Source organism: Alnus glutinosa, chromosome 11, assembly GCF_958979055.1.
Source record: "Alnus glutinosa chromosome 11, dhAlnGlut1.1, whole genome shotgun sequence".
Lineage (NCBI taxonomy): Eukaryota > Viridiplantae > Streptophyta > Magnoliopsida > Fagales > Betulaceae > Alnus > Alnus glutinosa.
Window position 1 is genome coordinate 2,603,541 of NC_084896.1, and position 25,404 is coordinate 2,628,944.

The following is a 25,404-nucleotide window of genomic DNA, read 5'->3' on the forward strand; positions in this document are numbered from 1 at the left end:
ATTTGTTCTGCTTCTGATCCTGTCTTGTTACACAGCATGCTTCTCCATAGCTGGTAATACCCTTTCAGCAGATCAGTCTCTTTCTTTTTCAAAGAACGAGATCATATTATCTCAAGGTGGCACTTTTGAGCTCGGTTTCTTCACTCCAGGCTCTTTGGTAAAAATCTACTTGGGCATATGGTATAAATGGTTTGTTCCGAAGGAAGTTGTTTGGGTAGCATATAGACGGGGCTGGCCCTGCCTTAGGCGAATTAGGCGGTCGCATAAGACCCTCAATAAAAAATATTAATAATTTTATTTTTATTTAAAAAAAAAAAGACTTTAATTGTTATCAATACACTTTAATAAGGCTCTAAAATATGGTAAAAAACTAAAAATAAAATTAATAAGGCCCCAAAATCTAGTAAAAATAAAATTATTAAGGCCCCAATTATGAAATATAAAATTAATAAGGCCCCAACTCCCAAGTTCCAATTACGAAAAAAAAAAATATTAAATGCTAAGAGTGAAAGAATTAAGATGGGAAGTCTCATTAAAAAATAAGAATTAATTAAGTCCACTATATGCCCAACGTTCATTTTTTTATTTTATTTTTTTTAAGTTACATCCAACGTTCTTGTTAGAGTCTATATAAGTTTCCTTTTTTTTATTTCAAGTTCCCTATTCAAGTCGATCTTATTCGAATTTGAATTTCTCTCTTCTTCTTCATTCTCATTCTTTCCCAATAGAGTAATGATTCAATGATACCCAAAAATACAACTTTTCACCAACTTTTCACTACCTTGCCTATGTGGCAACGTGGTCCCCCACTACTTTTTGAGTTTTTTTTTTTAAAAAATAAATTAAGGTGAGGGACCACCTTGCCACATAGGCAAGGTGGTGAAAAGTTGTATATTTAGGTGGTAATGAATCATTACTCTTCCCTATAACTTACTGAGCAATGATTCATTGTCATTTTTTTATACAACTTTTCATCACCTTTTCTTATGTGGCAAGGTGATCTCCTACTACTTTTTGAGTTTTAAAAATAAAATAAGATGGAGGACCACCTTGCAACATAAGTAAGGTGGTGAAAAGTTGTATAAAAATGTGATAATAAATCATTACTCTAACTTACTATTCAAATCCTTAAAATCATTCCATATCTACTTGGTCATTAAAAAAAAAAAGGGGGGTTAGTTACCAAAAAAACCAATCAATCAATTGCATTAATTTTTTTATTTGATTTTAGGAAATATTTTTACACTAATGACGAATTTGCCTTTCATTGTGCAGGTTAAAAGTGTTAGATAATCCTACCATGAAGATTAAAGAGAATTCAATCTTTGACAAATCAGGTTTTATTGTTCTATTTTTTAATTTATTTTATTATAGTCATAAAATATATAATTTTTTTGTACATAAATCATGTTTATTTAATTTGTAATTACTTCTAGTTATAGATGTCTACTAGAAAATATGCTTCTGGATATGAAAAACTAAAACTAAAAATAAAAAAAATAAAAATAAAATAAAAAGAAGAAGAAGGAGAAGAAGAAGAATAGAATAAGAAGAAGAAAGAAAGTAGAAAAATTAATTGAATCTCAAAAAGGATCTTTAAATAAATTTGTTATTAGCAATAAACAAAATATAAATGATAATTTAGTTGAAAAGTACATAAATGAACAAGAAATTCATGAAAAAGAGTTAGAAGATAATCAAATAATACAACAAAAAGATGACATTAAAAATAATGATAGTGACGTTCAATTATGTAATATAACAACTCTTGTCTCTTGATGAAGAAGTTCAGGAAAATTTAGAAGAAAATAAAAATATTGATGATATATCTAATTCTATAGTTACAAATTTTTATGTCCTAGGTCAAGGGAAAAATATTGATGTAAAATTAAGAGATTTATTAGTAGAAAATGGTCCAATAAGAGACAACAATATAAATTTTCCCAAATATCAAAACTCTAGACATTTTTCTAGTACATTTTATATACAAAAATTATCAAATGGGGAGAAGCATGATAGAAAATGGCTAGTCTATTCAAAAGATCTAGATAGAATATTTTGTTTTTGTTGCAAGTTGTTTAATTCAAAATCTAGTATAAATCAACTAGCTGATAAAGGAACTAATGACTGAAAAAGTCTTAGTGCTAAGCTTAAAAGTCATGAAACAACCAATGAACATATTACTAACATGAATGCTTGGGTACGTTGATTTAGAAATGTGATTGTCAAAAAATAAAGCAATTGATAAAAACGTCCAAGAACAAATTAACAAAGAAAAAGATCATTGGAAAAAAATATTATTGAGAATTATTGCTATAGTAAAGAATCTTGGTAAAAATAATTTAGCACTTAGAGGAAATAATGAAAAGATTTACCAAGAAAATAATGGAAATTTTTAAAATCTAATTGAAATGATAGCAGAATTTGATCCAATAATGCAAGAACATATTCAGCGTATTAAAGATGGTGAAATTCATAATCATTATCTTGGACATAAGATCCAAAATGAATTGATACATTTGTTAGCAACTGAAATTAAAAATAATATTATTAAAAAATTTAAATATGCAAAATATTTTTCAATTATGCATGATTGTACCACTGATGCAAGTCATCAGGAACAAATGTCTCTCATACTAAGATGTGTTGATATTTCAACAAAAACAATCAAAATAGATGAACATTTTATAGAATTTATAAAAGTGGATGATAAACTGGAAAATGTCTTTTTAATGAAAATATAGACGTAATTAAAAATCTTGAATAGAATATTAATGATATACGAGGACAAGGATACGATAATGGGTCTAACATGAAAGAAAAAGAGCAAGGGGTACAAAAATGACTTCTTGTTATTAATTCTAAAGTGTTTTACACGTACACCATGTGGTTGTTATAGTCTTAACCTTTGATAAGTGATATGGCAAATTTTTGTCCTAAAGCTATAACTTTTTTTGGAATTGTACAACGTATATATTCTTTGTTTTCTTCATCTACAGAACGATGTAAAATTTTACAAGATAATGTGTCGGGTTTAACTCTTAAGCCTCTCTCACAAACACGTTGGGAAAGTCGGATTGAAAGCATTAAAGCCATAACATTTCAAACCCCACAAATTAGAGATGCTTTGTTGCAATTAGCAAACACAAGTGAAAATCCTAAAACAAAAAGTAAAGCTAATTGTTTAGCAACCTATGAGATTAAAAGTTTTGAATTCTTACGAAGCATGACTATTTGATATGATATATTATTTACCGTTAATACTGTTAATAAAAATTTACAATCAAAAGACATGCATATTGATGTTGCTATAGATCAATTAAAATGTCTTATTTCTTATTTTAAAAATTATAGAGAAAATGAATTTACATCTGCTATGATTTCATCTAAAGAGATTGCAACTAAAATGGAAATAGAACATGTATTTCATGAAAAACGTATAATTCGAAGAAAGAAACAGTTTGATGAGATTGTCAATGACGAGACAATACAATTTGCTGAAGAATCTTTTAGAATTGATTATTTCTTATATATAGTAGATTAAGCTATTTCTTCAATTCAAAGTAGGTTTGAACAATTTCAAATATACAAAAATAAATGAAAGAAAATGTATGTTGTAGAACCAATTTGATGCGGGGCACGAGACACAAGGCATGAGCTACAGATTACACCAACCCATGATCTTGTTGTTGCGTTGCGTGATTGAAAGCTTAATCATTATTGGACTTTTTATTAGTTTGTATTTTTGTTACAGAGAAATTGTAGTACTGCTTCACGTGATTGGTTTAAATTATAAATTATTTTTTGTGGTATAAAAAATAAAATTGTAAAGTTTTTATGGTAGGTAAAAATTTCAAATTATAAATTACTTCTTTAAGTCGTTTTTTTGTCCACAAATTGAACAAAAATCGTTAATTTGCCATGTCAGTCCAATAAAAACGCACACGTGTTATTCGCAATAAAAAAAAAATTTAATATATTAAAAATTAAAAACTTTAAATTTTTTTATTTTTTTCCTGTTTGCTTGGTAGGTGCATTGTTTAAAATAAGATAACTTCTTCGTCGAGTGGTAACGTGGTAGGACCAACCACCGGTGGATCTTTCATTACTTTTGTAGTTAATAATTTAGATCTTTCATTACTTTTGTAGTTATATCCTTAAAATTTAAAAAGTGTTAATTTAGTGTGTCTATCTTTCAATTTTTTTTTAATTCCACCCATCTATTAGGATTTTTCAATATTAAATCATGTCAAAATTTTCAAATTATCAATTTTTTAAAATAAAAAAAAATTATATATATATATTTGAAAGATTCAGATATAGGTATTTTTAAAAATTTCGCTAAATCCTTACCAACAACTAAATCCTTGCAATTTTTTTTTTTCCCTAAAAAAAATGACATGTATTTTTGAAATTTTGACACCCTTTAATTAGGATTTAATGGAAAATTCTATCAAATGATTAAAATTGAAAAAAAAAAAATTGAAAGATTGATATACTACATTGACAATTTTTAAAGTTTAAAAGTATGATTGCAAAAGTGATAAAATACCATGAGCGGTAATTGAAGTTTTTTCAAAATTTGGAGATCCTAAACAATGCTCTCCTCATTTGGGGAGCACTGTTTACGAACTAATGTTAAAACAACATTTTTTTTTTTTAAAAAAAAAAAAAAAAAAAAAAAAAAAAAAAAAAATAGTGAATACGATTATTTAGCCTAATAACTTGTAAATTAGACAAACATAAGCAATGTCTGATTTTGAAGCAAACAACCGAAAAGCGACGAAGGTTTTAAATCTTATGCACTTAATTTTCGTGCATGTCTTCTGGTTACTATAATGCATGCAACGAAAGCGGGAGAATTAGAAACCATTAACATATGCGCACTCCCCGCACTCTATATTTTTTTAAAAAAAAGTTTAATATAATTATCAATGTAAAACAGAATCCAATTTAACATTGAGCCGGAGATTAATCCTTAAGTCCTGGCAAGCAGTAAATGCGCTCGGAAGGTTCGACTACCACCTTGGTGGGCCAGTCGTTCAATGAACGAGGTACACTACATCTATAGGATCTAGGGGATACCTCGTATCAAAAAAAAAAAAATTTAACATGATGATCGATCACTTTCTTTTATTAGTCTTGGTACGTATTTTGTTGAATTAAATTTTGGCAAAACATTTTAATTACTTGAATATATATATATATATATATATATATATATATATATATATATAATAGTAAAAGTGAATAGCTCCGGTCTCCATAAATAAATGCTTTGAAAAAAGTGAGTTTTTAACATTGAAAAAACTTTTTTTTTTTTTTAACTAAAATAAAGAGTAAATTTGAACAGTCGGATGTGGCCAAATGCTATGATAATGATTCGACAATTTGCAGAGAGTTAATTCACTCTAATGCAATATTCTTAATCTTAAAGAAAAACCATTTCAGATAAGGAGACAAGGTGTTCAACTTTGATCAGCGCCATTATGCTTAGACCCATTCAAGCTTCTGAAAATGAATTTTCATTTAATTCAGTTGACAGAGTGGTTATTCGTTGTTAGTTGTTAAATGTATTAATCAACAAATTAATTCTCATTTAATTCACGCAGCATAGTTTGGTTGACCAATATCCTTTGAAGCAAATGAAATGGATAGTATATAGTTTGTAGTCAGAATTTAAAATTAATACAACTAACAGTGGTCATGAAGCTACATTATTTAAATTTTTTTTAAAAAAAATTTCTCAATATTAGCGTAATGTATACCATTATATATATGCAGCAACTTTAAATAAATATTCAATAAAAAGCTTTACCTCCGTTGTTGTGGAACTCCATTGAGGCATTAATGCGTTGTGTACGTAAAAGTCGTAGCTTGATTAATTGTCTGAGCCGGTGTCTGAAAAAGAAAGGAATGTGGAATATTCCGGAGTAGGCTGGAAGTGATCAACTCTGTCACAATTAAGAGGAGTCCAAGTTTTATTGTTCACTCATTCATATTCTGGCATCATTCTTCTTCTACCATTTTTCTAGCTGCAAGTTAGAGAGGGATGGGTACCACGAAGACTAAGCCATGGCTCTTACTTGTTCTGCTTCTAATCCTGTCTTGTTACAGAGCATGCTTCTCCATAGCTGGTAATACCCTTTCAGCAGGTCAGTCTCTTTCTTTTTCAAAGAAAGAGATCATATTATCTCAAGGTGGCACTTTTGAGCTCGGTTTCTTCACTCCAGGCTCTTCAGGAAAAATCTACCTGGGCATATGGCATAAATGGTTTGCTCCGAAGGAAGCTGTTTGGATAGCAAATAGAGAAAACCCTTTGTCTGACCCATCTTCGTCAAGACTTGACCTCTCAGAAGATGGCAATCTACTCCTGTTTGACGGTTCCTCCAAGATCCCATTTTGGTCGACAAATTTGACATATCCCGGGTCAAATATAACTGAAGCAGTACTTCGTGATGATGGGAATTTTGTTTTGAGAAACAGGTCGAACACGTCTTCTATATTTTGGGAGAGTTTCGACCATCCAACCGATACATGGCTGCCAGGTGCAAAGCTTGGGGTCGTTAAGCTCATTTCATGGAAAAATTCAGAGGATCCAGCACCTGGTGTGTTCTCGTTGGGGTTAGACCCAAATGGAAGCAATCAGTATTTCTTAGAGTGGAACAGATCCCAAAACTATTGGAGTTCTGGAGTTTGGAACGGAAAAAATTTCAGCTTAATTCCTGAAATGAACGCATTTGTGCAAAGGAAAAATTTTCAACTTAGTTCTATCTTCACCTACACTTTTGTGCCAAGTAAAAATGGAAGTGATGGATATTTAACTTACTCTCTTCAAAACTCTTCTTTCCTTTCTAAATATCGGGTTGACTACAGAGGACAGTGGAGGCTACGAGTGTGGATGTCTGGCCCTTGGGAATGGGGTTCATTTTGGACTGCACCGAGGAATCTATCTGATGTCTTTGCTTTGTGTGGTGCGTTTGGCGTGGTACAGTACCCTGAGAATTACTCAACCCCTTGTCAGTGTCTAATAGGTTTCGAACCATTTTCGATGAACTACACCGGACTAGACGATTGGCGAGGTGGCTGCGTGAGGAAATCCCCTTTGCAATGTAAGAATAATCCGTATGCTAATGGACAAAAAGATTGGTTCCTGGAAATGTCATACATGCAATTGCCTGCTTATTCGAAAGCATATAATTTGCCCGCGGATGCTAGTATATGTGAATTCGCTTGCTTGAGGGATTGTTCTTGCACTGCTTTTGCTTATAATAGGAGTGGGTGTATGATATGGGAAGGAGCTCTTTTCAACTTACAGCAACGCGGGACGACCGGGCAAAATATCTTTCTCAAACTTGCTGCTTCTGAGTTTGAGAATCTAGATCCAAGAACCAAAGGTAGGATGAGTCACATGAGTGAATTTAATGAAAAGTATGTTTAGGGTTGAGCTAATAGTGATTCTTGTCATTTTAATCAGGCAAAAAATGGAAGGTATGGGTAGCTGTGCTGGTCCCTGCAACAGGGCTTATCTTATGCCTCGTCATTTGTTTTTCAACCAAAAGAAAGCTCAAATGCATAGGTAAGTATAAACGTTATAAACGTACATAGAAATCACTATAAAAGAAAAAATAAAAATAAAAAATAATGTTACTCTTCACACTTATTTTACATCAACTAACGTTCAACTAACATGACGCCATGATTTAAGTCTAAGTTCTTAGAAACGTCATAACACGCTTTTCTAATGGGCGGAAAATGAAAAGCTATTTGTATCATTAATTGGTGAAGATAGTGTTTCAGGCTCTTGAAACTATCTGAACCGTTTGTGGGGTCCTCCTACAAACTTAACCGTTTCTCCGGGAAGGAGCTTTGCAGTTATTTTGTCATTTCACTGATATGAGAATGATTTACTATATATATTATTAGTACTTATTTGCGAAATGATTAAAAAAACTTACCTTTTGGATATTGGCATTGCTCATTGTGGTACGTTGAACTTTGGTGAACCTAATGATGTCACCTCAGTTGGTTATCTTGGACCAATCACTGGATTTAATTCTATGTATAGTGACCAATTCTTATCATTCTATATCAAACAGGAGAGAAGGCCTCAAGCAATAATATACTCTCATTTGATTTTGATACCGAACTCCATGCAAAGGATGCTGAGTTACCACTATTTAGTTATGAGAGTGTATCAGTTGCAACCAATAAATTTTCAACTTTGAATAAGCTTGGAGAAGGAGGCTTTGGACCTGTTTACAAGGTACGTACATTATAATACATTTATCTAATGAATTAATCTGCTTTGAACATTATTGAGAAAATTGACATTAATGGTAAACCTTCGTGAATCGTGAAAGTTTAAAGAGCTTATCATTCTCCTTCATAGGGGAAATTACTCAGAGGGCGAGAAATTGCAGTGAAGATGCTTTCGAAAAAATCTAGACAGGGAATTGAGGAGTTCAAAAATGAGACAATACTAATTGCAAAACTCCAGCATAGAAATCTTGTCAGAATCTTAGGTTGTTGTATCGAGCGAAATGAAAATATATTGATATATGAGTACATGCTCAATCAAAGTTTGGATTTCTACCTTTTTGGTGAGTGCATATTTATGTATAAATGTGTATATATTTTCCTCTAATATGTTTCTAGGTTCTTAAGTACTAATTTTCTTAGTTGTACTATTTAAACAGATCAAACAAAGAAAAACATGTTAGATTGGAGCACACGCATACACATTATTGAAGGAATTGCACAAGGGATTCTTTATCTTCATCAATATTCAAGGTTACGGATCATACATAGAGATCTAAAACCCAGCAACATTCTTTTGGATAGTGAAATGAATCCAAAAATATCAGATTTTGGGATGGCTCGAATAGTTGGAGACAATGAAACGGCAACAAACACACATCGAATTGTCGGAACTTAGTAAGTATGCAATCTATTCCACATCTAATATCTCCAAAGAAAACGATTGGAGCACTACAAGTTTGTAAGGAACTTGTAGTAAAAGTTGTATTACTCCTATCAACACTCTATTTGCAATTCTCAGCTAAATTCGCTGAACAAGCTACTAATAGAGTCATTTTCTAAATTTTGAAATGCAGTGGTTATATGTCTCCCGAATATGCTATGAATGGTTTGTACTCGATAAAGTCGGATGTGTTTAGCTTTGGAATATTGGTACTAGAGATTGTGAGTGGCAGGAAGAATACTAGCTTCTATAACAGCGAGTCACTCAATCTTCTTAGATACGTATGTAGTTTCTATACTCTCCCAAATTCTTTATGTTTTATATTAATTAATCTTATAAATTAAAATGCTATTAGTTTTTTTAATTAAATTTAGTCTAATTTGAAATGAAACTAGGCTTGGGAGCTTTGGATAGATGATCGAAGTTTGGAGTTGATGGAGCCAACAATAGGATATCCTTCTTCCACTTCTGTTCTATTAAGATTCATCAACATTGGCCTTCTTTGTGTCCAAGAAAGGCCGACTGATCGACCAACCATGCCTGATGTAGTCTCAATGATTAGCAATGAACATGCTCCTCTACCTACACCCAAGCAACCTGCTTTTACCAGCGGCTGGAATGTGATTGACACAAATTCAACAAATGACAGAGCAGAAAAGGGCTCAATAAATACCGTAACTATTTCAACAATGGAAGCGCGATGACTGATTCCTATATCAAAGAAAAAAAATGTTGTAAAACTAAGCTTTTTGTCTGATTTGTATGCACGTTGATATGCTACATACTTGTCTCTAAATGTTGTCTTTGTTCACTCATATTTTAGTTTCGTTATCAATAATGCTATCCAGATATAGAATTTATAAGTTTTTACGGGATCTAAGTATAATATGTTTTTCTTCCATGTACTACGTACCCGCATTAGTTAACACTAGCCTATAATATGTCTTTAGAAGATTATCACTAACCAATTTCCTTCCCTTCCCTCATCAGTAAACTAATTGGATACCAAAAATGGGTGAAATCCCAAATCTTTGGCTTGTTCCTCTTCATGTTTATTCATGTAAAGAGCAGGTTTTTAACAAGTAATTCAAGCACACGTCTACTCAATATTTTAGACCTAGACTATTAGCCGAGTAATTTGAACTATACTCGTGAACCTAACATTGTAACTAAAACTACATGTTCTTGAATATTTTGAACCATATCTTCAAATTATGCAATATAGATAACATTGTAACTAACATTAATTGTAATTAAAACTACATGTCTGCCGCCACGTCAACAATCAGTGTTTTGTTCCTTAATTTTTTTTGCTTTTCCTAGTTTTCTTAATTCAGGCAGTTCAAGTTACATTTACCATAGGCTTCATTTTGACCCTCACCGATGTCTTCTTTGCTGCAGTGGTTTATCTTTGGGTATGCTACTGCAGTTGTTTCTTTGTTGGGCTACATATTGGGTTATTAGACCTTTAAAGGTTTATGTTCCTTTTTGCGCCACTAAGCTGCACGATTCATGGTGCGCCTTACCAAACTGCCTTAATTTGCGACCACTTTTTTTAGTCTTCGTACTAAGAATATATAGGGTCGCGTCATTTATTTGATGCATTTCCTTTTAATTTTTGTTTATCACCACTGATGAGGTTAATTTGAGGCTCTTTGTTGGGCTGTCCAACTCTATATTTTTATTTGTTGTAATTGCTTTATTGATATACTTACTATAAAATAAAAAAAAAAAAATAAAAAAAAAAAAGATGTTACAAGTGAGCCCCACCCCCAAATATGGGATAGTAGAAAACCCGATGCAGTCAAATTAGTCAATATTTGGGATTTTTTTTTTTTTTTTTTTTTTTTTTTTTTTTTTTTTTTTTTTAATGTAGGGAACCACGTTTAAATTAGGGAATACAACGACAATGCTTCCCTTTGTGCTTAGGGAAAAAAAATCCTAAAATAATAATAATAATAATCCTCATGTCGACTCTAGTGTGTCACAAATTTTAAGTAAAATTCATAATTAAAAGTTGGCTTGCAAATGAAGAATGTGAGCTTATATGATTAAGATTGTATTTAATAATTAATGTGAGACACTTCAGATCGTAACATTTCTTCACCATACATTTCGGAATCCGACATTCACAACGGCTCACTCTATTAACACTAACTTAATAATAGGCATTTTTCTTTTGGTACTTTCATTCATTTATCTATATTCAATGACTTAATATTATGCATATAGATAATATGAAGACAACGTAATTCAGCCTACAATTAAGTTGCCCTTGTGATTCAAACTTGTAACATGTTGTCTACTCTGATACAAATTATAACAAATCTGATGTAAAATTCATCCTTAAGATCGTAATTATCCAACGTGAAACACTCGTGGAATCTTAGCATAATGAAAGTCTTCCGATAAGTTTCTGTCAAAGACAAAGGACAGAAAGTGTTCGACTTTTGTTTCTTGTTTTCCTATTCGATGGGGGGAAAGGGGAAAGAAAGTGTTCGACTTTAATCAGCATCAATCAGCACTGTGCTTACATAAGTTTCCGAGAAGGACTATCGACCATTATTAGTCAAGGCAACAAGCTGGGAGCAAGCTTTCTGATAAGAAAAGTCCAGCTTTTTTTGCTCTCATTCATATCTAGCATCATTATTCCTCTGGCTATCTGCGGCGCTGCCGGTTGGAGAGAGATGGTTACCTATACGAGTAAGCCATGGCTCTTCTTTGTTCTGCTTCTTGTCCTGTCGTACTACAGAGCATGCTTCTCCATTGCAGGAGATACCCTTTCAACAGGTCAGCCTCTTTCAGTGAGAAAAACCATAGTATCTGAAGGTGGCAATTTTGTGCTCGGTTTCTTCAGACCAGGTACTTCTTCAAAAATATACGGTATAATGATTTTGATGTCAAAGATGTTGTTTGGGTAGCAAATAGAAAGAACCCTTTGTCTGAGGCATCTTCATCAAGACTTGAACTCTCAGAAGATGGCAATCTAGTCCCGCTTGAAGGTTCCTCCAAGATACCATTTTGGTCAACAAATTTGCCACATCCCCTGAAAAACTCAACTGAAGCAGTGCCTTTGCAAATTTCATTAAATTCTTATCAACAATTAAATTCTTGCAATTTTTTTTTCTAAAAAAACCGATAAGTATTTTAAGAATTTTGACACCCCTCCGTTAAAATTTAACGAAAAATTATAATGAAATTAAAAAAAAAATTGAAAGATTGATACACTAAATTGCCAATTTTTAAAGTTTAAAAGTATGATCACAAAAGTGATGAAATGTCATAAGTGATAATTGAAGTTTTTTCAAAATTTGGAGATCCTAAACAATGCTCTCCTCATTTGGGGAGCACTGCTTACAGGGGCGGAGCCAGCCTCCCCAAGTTGGGGGGGCCAAATTGAAAAGAAAAAAAGTTTTGGGAGGGCCAAAATTAGAAAAAATAAAAAATAAAAAATAAAAAATAACAAAAATTGGGATAAAATTTTAATTTTTTTTTAATTTTTTTTTTTGGAGAACCTTGGGGCTTGGGGGGCACTGCTTACTAACTAATATTTTAAAAAAAAAAATTGGACCATTCTCTCTCTTCACAATTTTGAAAAAAACACTGAATACGATTATTTAATTAGCTTAATAACTTGTAAATTTAGGGGTGTAAATCCGGACCGGGTATAACCGGCAGGGAAACCGGAACCGGGAATTAACTGGCTCCAGGAAACCGGGAAACCCGGTTGGTACCCGGGTACCCGGCTCCGGTTACCCAAAGCCGGAGCGCGCCGGGTATTGATGGTATGAAATCCCGGGTATTTCCGGGTACCCGGCTCCGGGTACCTTAGTTATTTAAAAAAAAAAAATTATCCCCCTACCCCTTTACTCTAAAATTACACACGGCTTAAAGAAAAACTTAATGGCTTATGAAGGGTTTTTTTAGTCTTTTTAGTACTTGTTACCTGCTGCCCTGCCCACTTGCCCTAAGTCCCTAACTCCTTAGTCCTTACCCTGTTACCCAAAGTCCCAAACGGCCAAACTCCAGATTGCAGATTGTGCCGCACGCCCGCACTGCCGTCTGCCGCTGCTGACTCTGCTGAGCTGCTCCCTATGCCTCCCACTCATTGCCTCGTTCACGACGTTCAGCCCATTGAAGCTCCTGCAGAAATCATCTCCTTCAGTTCACGGCTTCACGACGTTCAGCCGACGACTTTCTGCCCATTGAAGCTCCTGCAGAAATCGTCTTCTTCACAGCTTCAAGTCGTTCAGCCGACGACGGTTCAGCACTTCAGCCCAGAATCTTGAATCTTTGAAACTTTTGTAAACTATTTGTCTATTTGAGTTTCTGACTTTCTGAGGTTTGGCTTAATAGGTGGCTCGTGCTCGATGCTTTGCACTTTGCAGCTTCGACATTCTCTATTGACTATTACTTCTCTTTTACGGTAGCCTCACGCCATATTGCACCTCTGTCCTACCTTGGGATCACACTAGCCATCCCACTTTTAATCTTTTATGCCAACTATGTTATTGATCTCTATTGTGTCTTGAAAAAGAAATGCAGACAATGTGATTGGTGTTGCTGATGAAACAGTTATCAAACTCAAATCTCAAGATTTCAATTCAAGTTTTATTACACTAAATTGTGATTTCTTTGCAATGGATTGGGTTATTTGTTACAAAAATTAATTTTTTTTAAAAAAAATATAACACCCGGACCAGATAACCGGTTTTATCCGGGTATCCGGGTAAAACCGGTTACCCGGGGTACCCGGGTCTGAGGCCGGGTGTTAAATGCGAAAAACCCGGGGACCCGGAGCCGGTTTCTGGTTTTTACCCAATACCCGAGAACCCGCTCCGGGTTTACACCCCTAGTAAATTATTTACTAAATGTGCGGACAAACATAAGCAATTAATGTTTGATTCTGAAGCAAACAACCGAAAAGCGACGAAGGTTTTAAATCTTACGTACTTAATTTTCGTGCGTGTCTTCTGGTAATTACTATAATGTATGCAACAAAAGTGGGAGAATTAGAAACCATTAACGTACATATATATGCGCACTCGCCGCTCTCTATATTTTAAAATAAGTTTAATATAATGATCAATGTAAAACAGAATCCTATTTAACATGATGATCACTTTCTTTAATTTTATTAGTCTTGGTACCTATTTTGTTGAATTAAATTTTGGAAAAACATCTTAATTACTTGAATATATATATATATAAAATAAAATAGTAAGAGTGGATAGCTCCGGAGATAAATGCTTTGAAAAATGTAAGTTTTTAACAATGAAAAAATTTAATAAAGAGTAAATTTGAACAGTCCGATGTGGCCAAATGCTACGATAATGATCGACAATTTGCAGAGAGTCAATTCACTCTAATGCAATATTCTTAATCTAACATTAAAGGAAAACAAGGTGTACGTTCAACTTTGATCAGCGCCATGCTTAGACCCATTCAGTGGACCCAGGCTTGTAAAAATGGAGGGGTTAAATCGAAAAAAAAAAATTTGAGGGGGTAAAACTAAAAAAATTAAAAAATTAAGGGATAAAATTTTAATTTTTTTAATTTTTTTTTTTTTTTGTGAAAAAAAAAATTTAAGGAAAAATTTTGGGGCTTGGGGGGGCCAGGGCCCCCCCTAGCCCCAATGTAGGACCGCCCCTGGACCCATTCAAGCTTCTAAAAAAGAATTCTCATTTAATTCAATAGACAGAGTGGTTGTTCGTTGTTAGTTGTTAGATGTATTAAGTGACAAATTAATTCTCATTTGATTCACACAGCATAGTTTGGTAGACAAATATCCTTCGAAGCGAATGGAATGGATAGCATATATTTTATAGTCAGAATTTAAAATTAATACATCTAATAGTGATAATAATGTTACATTATTTAATTTTTTTAAAAAAATGTCTCAATATTAGCGTAATGTATCCCATTATATATATATATATATATATATGCAGGAACTTTAAATAAATATTTAATAAAAAGCTTTACCTCCGTTGTTGTGGAACTTCATTAATGCGTTTTGTACGTAGTCGTAGCTTGATTAATTGTCTGAGCCGGTGGCTGAAAAAGAAAGGAATGTGGAATATTCAGGAGTAGGCTGGAAGTGATCAACTCTGTCACAAGAAGAGTCCTATTCTGGCATCATTCTTCTTCTACCGTTTTTCTGCAAGTTAGAGAGGGATGGGTACCACGAAGACTATGCCATGGCTCTTATTTGTTCTGCTTCTAATCCTGTCTTGTTACACAGCATGCTTCTCCATAGCTGGTAATACCCTTTCAGCAGGTCAGTCTCTTTCTTTTTAAAAGAACGAGATCATATTATCCCAAGGTGGCACTTTTGAGCTCGGCTTCTTCACTCCAGGCTCTTCAGTAAATATCTACCTGGGCATATGGTATAAATGGTTTGTTCCGAAGGAAGTTGTTTGGGTAGCAAATAGACAGGGCCGCCCTGCCAGCTTAGGTGAATTAGGCGGTTGCCTAAGGCTCCCAATAAAAAATATTAATAATTTTTTTTATATAAAAAAAAAAAAAAAAAAGAACTTTAATTGTTATCAATACACTTTAATAAGGCTCCAAAATATGGTAAAAAACTAAAAATAAAATTAATAAGGCCCCAATTATCAAATATCAATGAAGATGGAAAGTCTCATTAAAAAAAATAGAAAAAAGACATAATTAAATAGATTGTCTGGTCTGTCCCAACTCCCAAGTTCCAATTACAAAAAAAAAAAATTAAATGCTAAGAGTGAAAGAAGATGGAAAGTCTTTTTGAAGATGGGAAGTCTCATTAAAAAATAAGACTTAATTAAGTGCACTATATGCCCAACGTTCATTTTTTTTTTTTTTTTAAGTTACATCCAACGTTCCTATTAGAGTCTATATAAGTTTCTTTTTTTTTATTATTATTTCAAGTTCTCTATTCAAGTCGATCTTATTCGAATTTAAATTTCTCTCTTCTTCTTCATTCTCATTATTTCCCTATAACTTAAAATCATTCCATATCTACTAAGTGATAAAAAAGAAAAAGGGTTAGTTACCAAAAAGAATCAATCAATCAATTGCATTAACTTTTTTATTTGATTCTAGGAAATATTTTTACACTAATGACTAATTTGTCTTTCCTTGTGCAGGTTAAAAGTGTTAAATAATCCTACCATAAAGATTAAAGAGAATTCAATCTTTGACAAATCAGGTTTTATTGTTCTATTTTTTAATTTATTTTATTATATATATATATATATATATAATTTTTTGGTACATAAATCATGTTTATTTAATTTGTAGGGGTAATTACCTTTTCCCCACTTGAACTACCAAAAAATGCGCGATGCCTCCATGAACTACCAACTCAACCAAAATAGAGCATTCAACTACCAAAGACAATCATTTTCCCCCATTCCGTCAGTTAGAGGGGTTAAAAGAAACAGTCAACGGGTCATGTGCCGTTTTACATGGGGGAAAAGAGAAAGATGGTAGTAGTTCATGGGGGGAAACGAGGAAGAAAATGAGGGTAAAACGGCGTGTGATGGTCACGTGACCCGTTGACTGTTTGTTTTAACCCTTTTGACTGACGGAAGGGGGGAAAAGGGTTGTCTTTGGTAGTTGAATGCTCTATTTTGGTCGAGTTGGTAGTTTGTGGGGGCATCGCGCATTTTTTGGTAGTTCATGGGGGAAAAATGTAATTACCCCTAATTTGTAATTACTTTTAATTATAGATGTCTACTAGAAAATATGCCTCTGAATATGAAAAACTTAAAAAAAAAATAAAAAAATAAAAAAATAAAAAAAAAAGTAGAAAAATTAATTGAATCTCAAAAAGGATCTTTAAATAAATTTGTTATTAGCAATAAACAAAATATAAATGATAATTTAGTTGAAAAGCACATAAATGAACAAGAAATTCATGAAAAAGAGTTAGAAGATAATGAAATAATACAACAAAAATATGACATTAAAATTAATGATAGTGACATTCAATTATGTAATATAACAGCTCTTGATGAAGAAGTTCAAGAAAATTTAAAAGAAAATAAAAATATTGATGATATATCTAATTCTATTGTTACAAATATTTATGACCCATGTCAATGAAAAAATATTGATGTAAAATTAAGAGATTTATTAGTAGAAAATGGTCCAATAAGAGACAACAATATAAACTTTCCTAAAGATGAAAACTCTAGACATTTTTCTAGTACATTTTATATACGAAAATTATCAAATGGGGAGAAGCATGATAGAAAATGGCTAGTCTATTCAAAAGATCTAGATAGAATATTTTGTTTTTGTTGCAAGTTGTTTAATTCAAAATCTAGTATAAATCAACTAGCCGATCGATGAAGGAACTAATGACTGAAAAAATCTTAGTGCTAAGCTTAAAAGTCATGAAACAACCAATGAACATATTACTAACATGAATGCTTGGGTTGATTTAGAAATGTGATTGTCAAAAAATAAAGCAATTGATAAAAACGTCCAAGAACAAATTAACAAAGAGAAAGATCATTGGAAAAAAGTATTATTGAGAATTATTGTTGTAGTAAAGAATCTTGGTAAAAATAATTTGGCATTTAGAGGAAATAATGAAAAGATTTACCAAGAAAATAATGAAAATTTTTAAAGTCTAATTGAAATGATAGCAAAATTTGATCCAATAATGCAAGAACATATTCGGCGTATTAAAGATGGTGAAATTCATAATCATTATCTTGGACATAAAATCCAAAATGAATTGATACATTTGTTAGCAACTGAAATTAAAAATAATATTATTAAAAAAATTAAAGATGCAAAATATTTTTCAATTATGCTTGATTGTATCACTGATGCAAGTCATCAGGAACAAATGTCTCTCATACTAAGATGTGTTGATATTTCAACAAATACAATCAAAATAGATGAACATTTTATAGAATTTATGAAAGTAGATGATACTACTGGAAAAGGTCTTTTTAATGAAATTATAGACGTAATTAAAAATCTTGAACTGAATATTAATGATATACGAGGACAAGGATACGATAATGGGTCTAACATGAAAGAAAAAGAACGAGTGGTAAAAAAAAGACTTCTTGTTATTAATTCTAAAGCGTTTTACACACCATGTGGTTGTTATAGTCTTAACCTTGTAATAAGTGATATGGCAAATTCTTGTCCTAAAGCTATAACTTTTTTTGGAATTGTACAACGTATATATTCTTTGTTTTCTTCATCTACAAAAAGATAGAAAATTTTACAAGATAATGTATCGGGTTTAACTCTTAAGCCTCTCTCACAAACATGTTGAGAAAGTCGGATTGAAAGCATTAAAGCCATAAAATTTCAAACCCCACAAATTATAGATGCTTTGTTGTAATTAGCAAAAACAAGTGAAGATTCTATAACAAAAAGTGAAGCTAATTGTTTAGCAACCTATGAGATTGAAAGTTTTAAATTCTTATGAAGCATGACTATTTGGTATGATATAGTATTTGCCGTTAATACTGTTAGTAAAAATTTACAATCAAAAGACATGCATATTGATGTTGCTATAGATCATTTAAATGTCTTATTTCTTATTTTAAAAATTATAGAGAAAATGGATTTACATCTGTTATGATTTTATCTAAAGAGATTGCAACTAAAATGGAAATAGATCATGTATTTCATGAAAAACGTATAATTCGAAGAAAGAAACAGTTTGATGAGATTGCCAATGACAAGACAACATAATCTGCTGAAGAATCTTTTATAATTGATTATTTATTATATATAGTAGATCAAGCCATTTCTTCAATTCAAAGTAGGTTTGAACAATTTCAGATATATGAAAATAAATGAAAGAAAGTAAATGTTGTAGAACCAATTTGATGCAGGGCACGAGGCACGAGCTACAGATTACACCAACCCATGGTCTTGTCGTTGCGTTGCGTGATTGAAAGCTTAATCATTATTGGACTTTTTATTAGTTTGTATTTTTGTTACAGAGAAATTTTAGTACTGCTTCGCGTGATCGGTTTAAATTATAAATTATTTTTTGTGGTATAAAAAATAAAATTGTAAAGTTTTTGTGATAGGCAAAAATTACAAATTACAAATTACTTTTTTAAGTTGTTTTTTTGTCCACAAATTGAACAAAAATCGTTAATTTGCCATGTCAGTCTAATAAAAATGCACGCGTGTCTTTCTCAATTATATATATATATATATATGAAAGATTCAGGTATGGGTATTTTTGAAAATTTCGTTAAATCCTTACCAACAACTAAATCCTTGCAATTTTTTTTTCCTAAAAAAAAAGACAGGTATTTTAAGAATTTTGACCTCTCCATTAGGATTTAATGAAAAATTCTAATCGATGATTAAAATTGAAAAAAAATAATAATAATTGAAAGATTAATATACTAAATTGACAATTTTTAAAATTTAAAAGTATGATTACAAAAGTGATGAAATATCATGAGTGGTAATTGAAGTTTTTTCAAAATTTGGAGATCCTAAACAATGCTCTCCTCATTTGGGGAGCACTATTTACTAACTAATGTTAAAACAACATTAAAACAATTAAAAAATAAATAAAAATCAGTGAATACGATTATTTAAATGTGCGGACAAACATAAGCAATGTCTGATTCTGAAGCAAACAACCGAAAAGCGATGAAGGTTTTAAATCTTATGCACTTAATTTTTGTGCGTGTCTTCAGGTTACTATAATGCATGAAACGAAAGAAAGAATTAGAAACCATTAACATATATATGCGGAATTAGAAACCATTAACATATATATGCGCACTCTCCGCACTCTATATTTTTAAAAAGTTTAATATAATTATCAATGTAAAACAGAATCCTATTTAACATGATGATCACTTTCTTTTATTAGTCTTAGTACGTATTTTGTTGAATTAAATTTTAGAAAAACATTTTGTTGTTAGTTGTTAGATGCATTAAGCAACAAATTAATTCTAATTTAATTCACACAGCATAGTTTGGTTGACAAATATCCTTTGAAGCGAATGAAATAGATAATATATATTTTATAGTCAAAATTTAAAGTTAAATGAAATAATTATTATATATTTTTTAGTTAGAATTTAAAATTAATATATTTAACAGGGATAACAATGCTATATTATTTAAATTTTAAAAAAAATGTCTCGATATTAGGGTAATGTGTACCATTATATATTCAGTAACTTTAATAAATATTCAATAAAAAGCTTTACCTCCGTTGTTGTTGAACTCCATTAATGCGTTATGTACGTACTCGTAGCTTGGTTAATTGTCTGAGCCGGTGGCTGAAAAAGAAAGGAATGTGGAATATTCAGGAGTAGGCTGGAAGTGATCAACTCTGTCACAAGAAGAGTCCAAGTTTTCTTGTTCACTCATTCATATTCTGCATCATTCTTCTTCTACCATTTTTCTAGATCCAAGTTAGAGAGGGATGGGTACCACGAAGACTAAGCCATGGCTCTTATTTGTTCTGCTTCTAATCCTGTCTTGTTGCACAGCATGCTTCTCCATAGCTGGTAATACCCTTTCAGCAGGTCAGTCTCTTTCTTTTTCAAAGAACGAGACCATATTATCTCAAGGTGGCCGGCACTTTTGAGCTCGGTTTCTTCGCTCCAGGCTCTCCAGTAAAAATCTACCTGGGCATATGGTATAAATGGTTTGTTCCGAGGGAAGTTGTTTGGGTAGCAAATAGAGAAAACCCTTTGTCTGACCCAAGACTTCACCTCTCAGAAGATGGCAATCTACTCCTGTTTGAGGGTTCCTCCAAGAACCAATTTTGGTTGACAAATTTAACATTTCGCGGGTCAAATATAACTGAAGCAGTACTTCGTGATGATGGAAATTTTGTTTTGATAAACAGGTCGAAGACGTCTTCTATATTTTGGGAGAGTTTCGACCATCCAACCGATACATGGCTGCCAGGTGCAAAGCTTGGGGTCGATAAGCACATTTCATGGAAAAATTCAGAGGATCCAGCACCTGGTGTGTTCTCGTTGGGGTTAGACCCAAATGGAAGCAATCAGTATTTCTTAGAGTGGAACAGATCCCAAAACTATTGGAGTTCTGGAGTTTGGAACGGAAAAATTTTCAGCTTAATTCCTGAAATGAACGCATTTGTGCCAAGGAAAAATGTTCTGTTTAGTTCTATCTTCACCGACACTTTTGTGCCAAGTAAAAATGGAAGTGATGGATATTTAACTTACTCTCTTCAAAACCCTTCTTACCTTTTTAAATATCGGGTTGACTACAGAGGACAGTGGAGGCTACGAGTGTGGATGTCTGGCCCTTGGGAATGGAGTTCATTTTGGACTGCACCGGGGAATCTATCTGATGTCTTTGCTTTGTGTGGTGCGTTTGGCGTGGTACAGTACCCTGAGAATTACTCAACCCCTTGTCAGTGTCTAAAAGGTTTCGAACCATTTTCGATGAACTACACCAGACTAAACGATTGGCGAGGTGGCTGCGTGAGGAAATCCCCTTTGCAATGTGAGAAGAATAATATGTATGCTAATGGAAAAAAAGATTGGTTCTGGAAAATGCCAAACATGCGATTGCCTGTTCATTCGAGAGCATATTTGGCCGTGAATGCTAGTAGATGTGAATTGGCTTGCACGGAGAATTGTTCTTGCACTGCTTATGCTTATAATAGGAGTGGGTGTATGATATGGGATGGAGCTCTTTTCAACTTACAGCAACGCGAGATTGGGCAAGATATCTATCTCAAACTTGCTGCTGATGAGTATCTGGATCCAAGTATGAAAGGTAGGATGAGTGAAATGAAAAGTATGTTTAATTAGGGTTGAGCTAATAGTGATTCTTGTCATTTTAATCAGGCAAAAAATGGAGAGTATGGGTAGCTGTGCTGGTCCCTGCAACAGGGCTTATCTTATGCCTCGTCATTGGTTTTTCAACCAAAGGAAAGCTCAAATGCATAGGTAAGTGTAACCGTTCTAACCGTACATAGATCTATGGATGCGTGTCTCATAAGACACGTGTCTAATTGTACAGCCGGTTAATACAGACAATTGTACGAAATCACTATCAATCAAAAAAGAGTAATATTACTTTTTACATTCATTTTATACTGACCATTAATTAGTTCTTAGGACATCACTTAACACGCTTCCCTAATGGCCCAACAATGAAAATCTGTTTGTATTATTGGTTGGTGAAGATAGTGTTTCAGGCTCTTGAAACTATCTGAACCCTAGTTTGTGGGGGTCCTCCTACAAACTTAACCACGTCTCCGGGAAGGAGCTTTGCAGTTATTTGGTCATTTCACTGAAATGAGAATGATTTACTATATTGTTAGTACTTATTTGCGGAAATGACTAAAAAAACTTACTTACCGTGGATACTGGCCTTGCTCATTGTGGTTGAACTTTGGTGAACCTAATTAATGATGTCACCTCAGTTGCTTATCTTGGACCAACCACTGGATTTAATTCCATGTACGTATCCAATTCTTATCATTCTATATCAAACAGGAGAGAAGGCCTCAAGCAATAATCTACTCTCATTTGATTTTGATTCTGAACTCCATGAGAAGGATGCTGAGTTACCACTATTTAGTTATGAAAGCGTATCAGCTGCAACTAATAAATTTTCAGATTTGAATAAGCTTGGAGAAGGAGGTTTTGGACCTGTTTATAAGGTACACTACATTTTTCTAATGAATCTGCTTTGAACATTATTGAGAAAACCGACATTAATGGTAAACTGTCATGAATTGTGAAAGTTTAAGGAGCTTATCATTCTCCTTCGTAGGGGAAATTACTCAGAGGGCGAGAAATTGCATTGAAGATGCTTTCAAAAAGATCTGGGCAGGGAATCGAGGAGTTCAGAAATGAGACAATATTAATTGCAAAACTCCAGCATAGAAATCTTGTCAGAATCTTAGGTTGTTGTATTGAGCGAAATGAAAAGATATTAATATATGAGTACATGTTCAATCAAAGTTTGGATTTCTACCTTTTTGGTAAGTGCGCATATTTATGTATATATGTGTATATATTTTCCTCTAATATGTTTCTAGGTTCTTAAGTACTAATTTTCTTAGTTGTACTATTTAAACAGATCAAACAAAGAAAAACATGTTAGATTGGGGGACACGCATACACATTATTGAAGGAATTGCACAAGGAATTCTTTATCTTCATCAATATTCAAGGTTACGGATCATACATAGAGATCTTAAGCCCAGCAACTTTCTCTTGGATAGTGAAATGAATCCAAAAATATCAGATTTTGGGATGGCTCGAATAGTTGGAGACAATGAAACGCCAACAAACACACGTCGAATTGTCGGAACTTAGTAAGTATGCAATCTATTTCACATCTAATATCTCCAAAGAAAACGATTGGATTACTACAACTTTTATTACAATATTTTTACAATATGATGTGATAGTTCACAATTGGTAAAATAACTAAAAGTGTATTGTTGACAAATCAATCACTAACAAATTTTTTGCTTAATCATTTTACCAATTATAGACTGTCACATCAAGTTTGTAAGGGACTTGTAGTAAAAGTTATACTACTCCTAACAGCACTATATTTGCAATTCTCAGCTAAATTCGCTGAACAAGCTACTAATAGTCATTTCCTAAATTTTGAAATGCAGTGGCTATATGTCTCCTGAATATGCTATGGATGGTTTGTACTCGATAAAGTCAGATGTGTTTAGCTTTGGAGTATTGGTACTAGAAATTGTGAGTGGCAAGAAGAACACTGGCTTCTATAAGAGCGAGTCACTCAATCTTCTTAGATACGTATGTAGTTTCTATACTCTCCTGAATTCTTTTTGTTTTATATTAATCTTATAGATTAAAATGCTATTAGTTTTTTTTAATTAAATTTAGTCTGATTTGAAATGTAACTAGGCTTGGGAGCTATGGATAGATGATCGAAGTTTGGAGTTGATGGAGCCAACAATAGGATATCCTTCTTCTACTTCTGTTCTATTGAGATTCATTAACATTGGCCTTCTTTGTGTCCAAGAAAGCCCGACTGATCGACCTACCATGCCTGATGTAGTCTCAATGATTAGCAATGAATATGTTCCTCTACCTACACCCAAGCAACCTGCTTTTACCAGAGGCCGGAATGTGATTGACACAAATTCAACAAATGACAGTACTGCAAAAAATGGCTCAAAAAATAGCGTAACTATTTCAACAATGGAAGCGCGATGACTGATTCCTATATCAAAGAAACAAAATGTTGTAAAACTAATCTTTTTGGCTGATTTGTATGCACGTTGATATGCTACATACTTGTCTCTAAATGTTGTCTTTGTTCACTCATATTTTAGTTTCGTTACCAATAATACTATCCAGATAGAATTTATAAGTTTTTATGTACTACCCACATTAGTTAGCACTAGTCTATAATGTCTTTAAAAGATTATCACTAACCAATTTCCTTCCCCTCCGGCCCTCAGTAAACTAATTGGATACCAAAAATGGGTGAAATCCCAAATCTTTGGCTCGTTCCTCTTCTTTTAACAATTAACTCAAGCACACGTCTACTCAATATTTTAGACCCAGACTATGAGTAATTTGAACTACACATCAAAACTATACTTGTGAACCTAACATTGTAACTAAAACTATGTCTTCTCGAATATTTTGAACCATATCTTCAAATTGCGATATACATAACATTGTAACTAAAACTACATGTCCGCCACCACGTCAACAATCAGTGTTTTGTTCCTTGATTTTTTTTTGCTTTTCCTAGTTTTTTTTGAGGCTGTTAAAGCTACCTCCACCATAGGCTTTGTTTTGACCCTCATCGGTGTCTTCTTTTCTGCAGTGGTTTATCTTTGGATATGCTACTGCAGTTGTTTCTTTGTTGGGTTACTAATTGGGTTATTGAACCTTTTGAGGTTTATGGCCCTTCTTGCGCCTCTAGGCCGGCTGCACGATTCATGGTGCACTTTACCAAACCGCCTTAATTTGCGACCACTTTTTTTAGTCTTCGTACCAAAAATATATAGGGCCGCATCATTTATTTGATACATTTCCTTTTATGCCCCGTTTGTTTTTGCGTAAAATGATTTCTGGAAAATGGTTACGGTATTTTCCGGTGTTTGGTAGGGCGAAAATAATGGTCAACCGGAAAATGATTTCCGTTTGACCAAAAATGCTTAATAAATTTCGAAAAATGATTTACGCTTTTTAAAAGCGTAAATCATTTTCCGTAAATGGTAGATGCAATCAATTCTTTTTTAAATAATGCAGTCGACCTTTACGTTCAAGCAGTTAACTATTGCCGAATTTCGACAAGTCAGATTCTGACTTCGGTCGGTGCCGGAATTCGACAAATTAAGCCGGAATTCAGCGACGTCTGGCAGATGTCGCTGGATTCCGGGGATACCATGTCAGATTCCGGCCAGATTGGCCGGATCTCCGGCTATCTCGCCAGAT

General features: G+C 33.0%; 2 protein-coding genes across 2 annotated transcripts; both read left to right on the forward strand.

The window, feature by feature from the left end:
- Positions 1 to 6,052: 6,052 nt before the first annotated feature.
- LOC133882039 (G-type lectin S-receptor-like serine/threonine-protein kinase At4g27290) lies at positions 6,053 to 13,272 on the forward strand. Its single transcript, XM_062321131.1, has 9 exons — positions 6,053 to 7,397; positions 8,100 to 8,266; positions 8,393 to 8,603; positions 8,700 to 8,937; positions 9,117 to 9,264; positions 9,379 to 9,657; positions 10,321 to 10,398; positions 11,841 to 11,985; positions 12,992 to 13,272. Exons 1-9 carry the CDS (start codon positions 6,053 to 6,055, stop codon positions 13,270 to 13,272), a joined length of 2,892 nt encoding a protein of 963 aa, XP_062177115.1.
- A 7,130-nt stretch (positions 13,273 to 20,402) lies between these two features.
- Positions 20,403 to 24,168, forward strand: LOC133882041 (G-type lectin S-receptor-like serine/threonine-protein kinase B120). Its single transcript, XM_062321133.1, has 8 exons — positions 20,403 to 20,505; positions 20,588 to 21,733; positions 21,805 to 21,906; positions 22,459 to 22,625; positions 22,739 to 22,949; positions 23,048 to 23,285; positions 23,598 to 23,745; positions 23,857 to 24,168. The coding sequence occupies exons 1-8, from the start codon at positions 20,403 to 20,405 to the stop codon at positions 24,166 to 24,168; spliced, it is 2,427 nt and encodes an 808-aa protein (XP_062177117.1).
- Positions 24,169 to 25,404: the final 1,236 nt, after the last annotated feature.